We start from the raw sequence: 9,210 nt of genomic DNA on the forward strand, positions 1-9,210 counted from the left end.
CGGCCGGTGGGTTGTTGGAGAACATGGCCCCGGCGGCTAGGGTTTCGATGGTGAACTGCGGAAGACCGGCGGTAGAGCTTGACGTGGAGCCGCCGGCTAAGAGCGTCTGGAGAGTTGGGGGGGAGGCCGAAGGCAGCGGAGGAGCCAGGTGCGCCGGAGGACGCCATTGTGAGAAGCGAACGAGGGCGACGGCAGCACCGTGGACGGGCACAAGCTAGCACACAGGGGCGTGGATGGATTTGAGATGAGGCTAGCTAGCTACGTACGGCAGATCGAATCGATCGATCAAGTCGGCGATGCTTGCGGCAGCGGCGGAGCGTAGGTAGGATCGATTAGTCTGATACCATATTAGACTTAGGGTTTGGTTTGGGTCGGTTTAACCTCTAAAGGTGGCCTGGTACATATATTTATATAAGGGACATGTACAAATACAAGGTATGTATGGAAGCTATAAACTAACCTAAATACAAAGTCTAACAGATCCTCTGACATACGGCCTTCTGATGCTGAGTCACTGACGTGTGGGCCTGAGGCAACATGTCAGTAGGCGCCACGGCACGTCAGGGAAGCCTCGTCCCCATCCACCCACCAGTTATGGTAACACACGTAAACACTCATATATATACGTGCATACACTCGTCCATATAAATGCACATATACATGCGTTTTCTCTATGAGCATCTTTAAGAGACTAATCCGGCATATCATTATGAGATTTATGACGTCATTATAGATGCCTCGTAGTCAACGGAGACATTTTTTTTATTAAACATGCATCGTCGAAAATGCTGAAATAAATCTTGAAAAATGCGAGCACCAGACTTGAACCTGGTGGGCTGGATTGGTTCGCACCAGTTATGACTGTTATTTTAACGTGGCTGGCAGGTCGTCTCTAGCAATTCAAGGCACCAGAACAAAATGCAAAACGAGACCTTAAATTTAAATGGGCACTGTTTTGATATCGAGTTGCTGCTTCTAGTCTGTTTTTTTTTTCTTGTGTGTGTCATGGTTACTTTGAGTTCTATATTGTAAGCTACAACTACTATTCACCGAGAAATTAAAGATCCGACTAAGAATCAATGGCGAATTTGAATTGCATTGCTACTGTAGTTGTTCCTCCCATCCACCCTCGCAGCTTACAAAAATGTTCCAGGCGAGCATAAGACACTAACATGGTACTCCCTCCGTCTCAAAATTCTTGTCTTAGATTTATCTAAATACGGATGTATCAAGTCACGTTTTAGTATTAGATACATCTGTATCTAGACGAATCTAAGACAAGAATTTTGGGACGAAGGGAGTATTAATTAATAGACAATTACAAGGCCTAGTGGGCCCACTCCTGACCTGCAAGCAATCTTAAAAAAAGCCATTTAGGACGTGTCTGGTTCTTGTCACCTTGTCCCAAGCCAGAGCACGCAAAAACTTTTGTCACTGAGACTCAAAATCCTCCCAGGTTGTGGCTTAGGATCAGCTTCGCTCCATTCGACAAGAACTTGAGCAATTGTACGATGATCCCATTGCCAGACACCAGGGCGAAGAACCTTAACAGGAACCTTCACATTAACATTAAGAGAAGGTAGCCTTGTAGTCACCTGATGAGTTGGACTGTTGGAGGCATGAATTGCTTTAGTTGAGACATTTGAAACATCGGATGGATGCGACTGAAAACTCAAAGCTCAAGCTTGCATACGACATAACCAATCTTCTGAAGAATTTTGTACGGGCCATAGAATTTGAACGTTAACTTATTATGAGCACGATGAATAACCGAAGATTGAACATATGTTTGTAGCTTTAAGAATACTATATCCCCTTCTAGGAAAACTCTCTCCGTTCTCTTCTTGCCTGCTTGAATAACCACTCTGTCGTGCATCCATTGTTGTATATCAACTGTAACAACTGAATTTGAAGCTGAGAAGTGTAAGATGCCAAAACATCTTGGAACATGGATAAAGAATTTCAGAAAGTGACTTCCCCGGGGCAAAATGCCAGATAGTGGGGATAACTTCGATTTAGTGGATTTTGTCATTAACGATCTGACTATACCATACCAGGCGAAGTGACTTCCCCGGGGCAAAATGCCAGATAGTGGGGATAACTTCGATTTAGTGGATTTTGTCATTAACGATCTGACTATACCATACCAGGCGACATGCCTCGAAAACTAATCTCAGTTTGGGGAAGTTTTCGGGTGGTTTTGGAAGCTTCTAGAGGCTTTGAACCTTTTTTTTGGTTCTCTGTTTGTTTTTTATTTTCCATATTCTCTTTCTCTTTTTCATTTTCTTTTTTCAGATCCACGAACTTTTTTCAAATGTGTGAACTTTTTCAAAATCCAGAAAATTTCCTCAAATTTGTAAAACTTTGCCAAATTCATGAACATTTTTGTCAAACTCATGAACTTTTTTAAAATTATCCATCATTTTTAGAATTTTGTGAAGTTTCTTTAAATCTTCAGACATTTTCTAATTTACTAATCTTTTCATCTACATAAAATCAGAGGGTCATTTTTTTTAATTCAAAAAAAGCGAGCTGAGCCTAGCTAATCGTAGTGCCAGGTTGGCCTGTGGCCTATGCTCGCATGCGAGAGGCCGAATGTCCTGAAGAAAGGCGCTCTCTCCTCAAGGCCTCGTGCTATGCCATGAGTTTATCACCCGAATAGGTCGGCCTATTTTGCTCTCGGCCAGGCGTCAGGTGCAGTTTTTGATGCGCATGGGCATCCAATATCCAATAGGGGGACAAACGACGAAGAGGCGCTTTCATGCACGTTTATGTCCCGCTTCCTGCGAGACAGCAAACCGTGTTACCTGCTAGGAACCGGTAGTGGGCCGACCCACTAACCACGTGGTCCTGTCGTGATTATGTCGTATGAACCGGTGAGATCCGGCTGGAATCCTCGCCGTCGTCACCCTCCTAGCCGCACAAGTCTCCGCCTCTGCAGGATCTAACTCCTCTTTGGTGGCGAGTTGCAAACTCTCTTTTCTGAAACAAAGGCTCAGTTGCATAAAACGTGAACACGGAGGGGGGTTGCTCTCGACCGTATGATGAAGAGTCAATCCGACGGACACAAAGACGACGAGCGCTCACACGCGATCAGTTGCAGAAAACGTGAACACGGAGGTGGTTGCTCTCGACCGTATGATGAAGAGCCAATCCGACCGACATAAAGACGACGGACACTCGTACGCGATCAGTCGGCTGAAGGTAAGCGTTTCCCAAAATATGATTGCAAAATGTAAAAGCATAAAAGGGAAAGAGCAAAATAGGAAGGCCTTGGACAGCAACGGTGGCGCGCACAAGCCTAGATGGAAGGGCGCTGGATGGGTGATGCCGCTGGCCAGGGCAATGGATTTGTTCCAGCAATGTGTGGAATTGTTCCATAGCGTATGGCTGCATGCATCCTCACGGGTGGGCAAGCACTTGTTTCGGTCTGGCCTCCCCTCGCCGGTGGGCGGGCGCTCAGGCGGTGGTGGTGATCTAGATTTTGATTGGCCTATTTGGTGGTGGATGCAAAATAGCTTTGACCTCCTACGGCTCCATGGCGGTTGTGGCCACTGAAAATCTTTGTGAGGGTTCATCTTTCTAGATTCGGTGCTTCGGCGCTGAGATGCAAACTATGGATGGCGGCTTGACGCAGAGGAATGGTTGTGCAGCGTTGGTAGCGTGTAGCTGTTCGGATTGCGGAAAAGTTTTGGTAACGTCACATGAATGACTACAATGGTGGTGCTTCTCGAGCACCTAGTATCGAGCTCCGGGGTGAAAGCCCAGGTCTGACCCGAGTTGGTTATACCTGACAATGGCGACATTCATACGTCGTTACCTTGTTGAAGGCATTGCTCAGATATGCTCGGACCGTTTCTTCAAGGTGAAAACCTAGATTCTATCCTCCGATGGTTGGATCCGGTGACGCGGGCGCCTAAGTGTCGCTCCCTTTATGAAGGCGTTGCTGTTGAAGAATCTCGTCGTTTACGTGTTGTCATGAGATGGTTGGTGCGGATATGGTCTTTCCTATAGTTTGCCGATCAATGGTCTGATCACTTAGTTTTTTTCTTTTTTTTCCTCGCCTATGCATAGTTTTGGTCTTATATGACTTTGTTATTTGCCCGCGTGTGCTTTTATGTGTGTTAGTGTTGGTTGTGTGCATCCTACCTATGCAGAGGCCGAGTGTGTGCTCATTATATTTGTATTCTCTTGATACTTTGTTTTGAGCCAATAAAATCCATTCTTTATCGAAAAAATAGGGAGAGAAAATGAAAGGAGTATATAAAAGAAAAAGAAAAAGACGCGCCGAGTTGGGATAAGATAAGATCCAGCCAGCACACAAGCGAACCCAGGCCCATCAACTCCAGAGAAAAAGGAAAGCTGAGTCGGCTTCATCTCCGTCTTCACCGTTTGCGCCGCCGCCGTCTCCGGTCATATGCTGGGTTCCGAAGGTTTGGTCGACTTCACGTCTTCACCACGTCCTTTGCTCTCCCCTCTCCTCCCCCTTGATAAGTAATGTGTTGTTCTTCCCAACCATCAGATTAATACCAATCTAGGGCACGCAATCGCCATCGCAATCGCCGTCGCGCCATGGAGCAATCTAAGTCGATTTTGATGTGCACCCCGAATTCGGTGCAAGTCACCCACGTGTTCGACATCTTCGGTTACAGCAAGCACAGGGGCATGGACAACGAGAAGTTCATCAGGTCCGGTACTTTCTCCGTCGGCGGCCACGACTGGTCCATCCGCTTCTACCCAGACGAGTACAACACAGAAAAAGTCGAAAAGGATTATGTTTCAGTTTATCTCGAGCGCATGAGCAAGGGAGCCAAGGTGCGGGGGTCCTGCGACCTGCGGTTGGTCGACCACAGCACCGGAATATCGGCTTCAGTGCACAAGACAGAGCTGAGGACCTTTGATCCGGCTGACCTCAGTAAGTTTGCTCCACAGACTAGTAATTTCAAAAGGAGAGAGGATGTTGAGTCTGCATTCCTCGCGAACGATCGCCTCACGATCGAATGCATTGTCATTGTTATCAAAGAGCCATGCGTGACTGAATCCAAACCGTTCCCAAAATCGAGGTGCCGGTGCCACCCTCCGACATCGCCGAGCATCTCGGCAAGCTTCTGAAAGACGACGAGGGATTCGATGTCACTTTCTGTGTTCGAAGAAAGACCATCGGTGCTCACAGGTCCATACTCGCCGCCCGGTCACCTGTCTTCAAAGCGGAGCTCTTTGGGCCGATGAGGGAGGCGAAGACACCGCGGCGTGTTACCATCAAAGACATGCAACCTGATATTTTCACTGCCCTGCTCCATTTCATATATACCGATTCTTTGCCCGATGGTGATAAGAATACTGATATGATCCGGCATTTACTGGTGGCTGCAGACAGATATGCCATGGAGAGGCTCAAGCTGGCTTGCCAAAGTATCCTTTGCGAGAATCTGAACGTGGACACCGTGGCAACCACATGGGCTTTGGCTGACCAGCATAGCTGCGACAAGCTTAGGGATGCTTGCCTTGAATACATCGCTTATTCGAATGCCATGGATGCTGTGGTGGAAACCCCAGGCTATAAGAATCTCAAAGTGACTGACCCGTCTCTCATAGTGGATCTGTTGGAGAGGACAACAAAGGTTCGCAATGCATGACTTGTTTTGCCTGACCTATATATGTGCCGGTTTTTGTTAAATCGCATGTTAACATTATTATCGGGATAGTCAGCACATGTGGATTCTCAAGTTTTATGAATGGTGCGCTAGTTTTCCTAGATCAGCCCATCCAAAACTGAACCTGTAAATGATTAGTTTAGTCTTGAAGTTTGATTTATCAGGTTGCAGCTGATTTTAGCCATCGATCAGATGAATATACAGACTGAGTGCTTTCTTGCGAGTTTAAGGTTCTCACTGCATGAAAGTTACTGTTAATCTTAAGCAAAACTTGTCTTTCTTTTGAGCATTTTATACCCATATGGTCTACATTTGAATGTAATGCTATGAGGCCTTCTCTATCACAACGGAACAGTGCCAATCACAACAATAGCGTGCTACTCCTGGAATTAAACACCATTAGTAGGATTCACATCTACGCTGTCACAGTGCTCGGTGTGTGTTGCCTTGAAAATTTAATTCCAACATACATAGTTACATTAAGCCAGTTGGGAGCATCATATATCATTTACATTATGAAATATTTTGGAGGCCTGTTTGTTATGAGTGTATCATTCAATAAAACAGTTGTTTCTCTACAATTTTTCATGCTTGAAAAAGCTAGTCAGACCTCTAGATTAATGAACCGAAGATGGAATTTGTGCAGTGAATCCTTTTGTTGATTATCTATCCAAGCATCACTTCTTTTTGAGTTTATGGGATTCGCCCTGTTCATAGACAATCTATGATTAATTGAAACCTGAGACCTAGAGGTCAGTAATATTTGATTTGGGTTCTGCTCTATACTGTGACTGTAACTTGTCACATTAATGAAACTAGGCAAATATTTTGCCCCCGGTCATACATAATAGGTACAATCTACAAATAGTAATTGTATTAGACAATTGTATTAGACAATTGTATTGTACCTATTATTTTACAATGACAAGTGCAAAACCATCTGTATTATTGGTTGTCGCTTGTCAGTGTGACATATATGGTCTGAGTGTGACATATATGGTCTGAGTCGAAGGGGACAATGTCAGTTAAAGGAACAGAGGCAGCATCACCTTGCCCCACCTTACGTATTTGTTTTCATGTATATATGTACGGTGATTTCAGCTTATATTTCTACTAGAAAGCTTAAAGTTTCAGTGTTTTAATGTTGCCTTTAATCTGAGTATGTTGCACGCCTCTTGATGTAAATTTAGCTCTATGCATTATTCAGTCATAATGATGGTCTGTTTATGAGCTACACTTGGTTGTGAGACTCATTGACACACCAGTTTTCTGTGGACTGGCAGATAACTGAAGATGGGTTGCTTCTTGTGTTAAGACCGCATGTGTGAACCCTATTTCTTGTTTGATTTTCATATCTTGTCATGATTGCGGAAGAACGACATATTATCGCTAGATTTTGTGACCTGATAACTAAGAAGTACCAATTAATGATAATGAGCTAGACTTGAGGAGAAGGTTCTAGACGAATCAAAGATGACCATAGAAGGCTATTTATAGAGAACTCTAGAATTGTGGAAATTCTAGAGCAATATCTGTTGGTGTAGTTGCAAATATCCTAGAAACTTTATCTGTCATGCAGACTATAAATAAACACTAGGCGTGGCTAGTGGCAAATCTAGACACAATATCTATACTAAAAATACTAGTAAGGTACACGTGCATTGCACGCATGAGATTTAGCAATCAAATTATGAATAAATACAACATTATAGCATGTAAGCTTTGAGTTATATATGCGTGATGTAGATGTTCATTTAATACTTATAGTTCATCTCATTCAAAATCATTTAGCTTTCATAAAAAAGCTAATCTATTTTAGGATTCATGGAATTGTGCGTTGTAAAGCATAAAGTAAAAACAACTAATGGCAATTCATGTAGAAAAAAATTTGGGCAATTATGATGCGGAAGATTCTAGAACAAAGGAGAAGTGCTTGTGTTTTGAGGTTTGTGCATTATGCTTAAGTTCAACCATGGAGTCTTCTAGATTGTACATGTGGCAAAATCTGGTGGAATGTAGATGATATTCAATGGCCAGTAGTGCTCGGATTTGCCATCTCTGCACCGTCGGATTGGCTTCATCCAACGACCACCTTTCAAAGTTATTCGCACACTATATAGGGGTATAGATTAATACCAATCTTGTATTGGATTTAGGGCATCGATCCTAATCGTCGCATCGCAAAATTTATTAATTCAATAGTAGTAGGATTGGAAAATGGGTTGTGGGTCGATGGAAATGAAGAGAGGGTTGGTTGGGTTGTTGCGGGAGCTCCTATTGAAAGCCCGCGTGTGTTCAATAGGTGAGCTTTCGCTGAAGCAGGCGTGCAAACGGGGCGGCCCATTTACAGGCATTGAACGAATGTACAGATGTCGCAAAAAAACTGAAATGGCACGCGTGGGAAACTCCCGACCTCCCGATGGATAGCTACATTGCTACTGAGTAGAGACGGCGACAGACTGTGGCTAAAGCACAGCACTAAAACTGAAGGACTAAGCTCAGCGGCAGTTTCATTTTATTTCAACTTTGTCAGCATTTTTGCAAAACAATGTGAGCAATTTTAAAAAACCTGAATAATGTTTGAAATTAGTGGAAGAATTTTGAATTCAAACAAACATACAAAACGTGATTTTTTAAATAGGTAATAAAATTTGAAAAACATGACAAAAAACTTTTGAAAATGCGAACGTTTATTGACTTATTTATACACTATGAATTTTTTTTAAATATAGATTGAGTAGTTTTGCGATATATGTCAAACAATCTTTAAATCACTCACTGAATTTTTTTTGTGATATATGTTGAACAATATTTAAAAATAAATTGAACATTTTGTGATATACACTGAATAATATTTACACATCTAACATTTTTATGATTTATTTTTAATAGTTGTATAAAATACACAATGAACTTTTTGTGAGATACGCTGAGTAATTTGAAGATACACAATGATCATTTTTAATATATGTTGAACATTTTCTTAATATAGGCTGAATATTTAGTTTAAAATATATGATGAACATTTTTGTATATAAACACGCAATGAAATTTGTATAATACACGAAAGAAATAATAAAATGGAAAAGAAAATGGAAAAGAAAAGAAAAAGAAACAGTAGAGCGACAGTGGGCCGGGCCAAACTGGGGGGTCGGGAGGCCGAGCTTGAGCGAAGCCGCATCGTTTTGACGGTCGCAAGCGTCAAATAGGATCTGTGGCTGCGCTGCACGCCCGCGGTGAATAGCTACGAGTTGCGGGCGTGCAGTACTGGGTTGCGGCCCGAGTGACATAATTTAGTTTTCTATAATGTCCTTTTCATATTCTACTTCTGAGATGAATTTGACTTTAAATCAAACTATTACACATTGGGAAATTATGCAATAATACACATATATACGACATAATAATTATAGCTTAGGAAAACACTTCCAGCGCAAAAGTTATTTGAAATACATATAACATTTTTACAAACTTTATTTTGGGCTTTATAAATTTTCCCTGTAGATTAATTTAGGGTTCTAAAAAATTCCCAGAATATTTTGAACTCTAAAACAAA

At 42.6% G+C, this 9,210-nt stretch overlaps 1 protein-coding gene across 1 annotated transcript; it reads left to right on the forward strand.

Annotated features, from left to right (window-relative positions):
• The first annotated feature begins 4,572 nt into the window (after positions 1-4,572).
• Positions 4,573-6,941, forward strand: LOC125534841 (BTB/POZ and MATH domain-containing protein 1-like). The gene is made up of 2 exons (XM_048697918.1): positions 4,573-4,915; positions 5,044-6,941. The coding sequence occupies exons 1-2, from the start codon at positions 4,573-4,575 to the stop codon at positions 5,634-5,636; spliced, it is 936 nt and encodes a 311-aa protein (XP_048553875.1). The 3' UTR covers positions 5,637-6,941.
• Positions 6,942-9,210: the final 2,269 nt, after the last annotated feature.

This window comes from Triticum urartu, chromosome 2 (assembly GCF_003073215.2).
Source record: "Triticum urartu cultivar G1812 chromosome 2, Tu2.1, whole genome shotgun sequence".
NCBI lineage: Eukaryota > Viridiplantae > Streptophyta > Magnoliopsida > Poales > Poaceae > Triticum > Triticum urartu.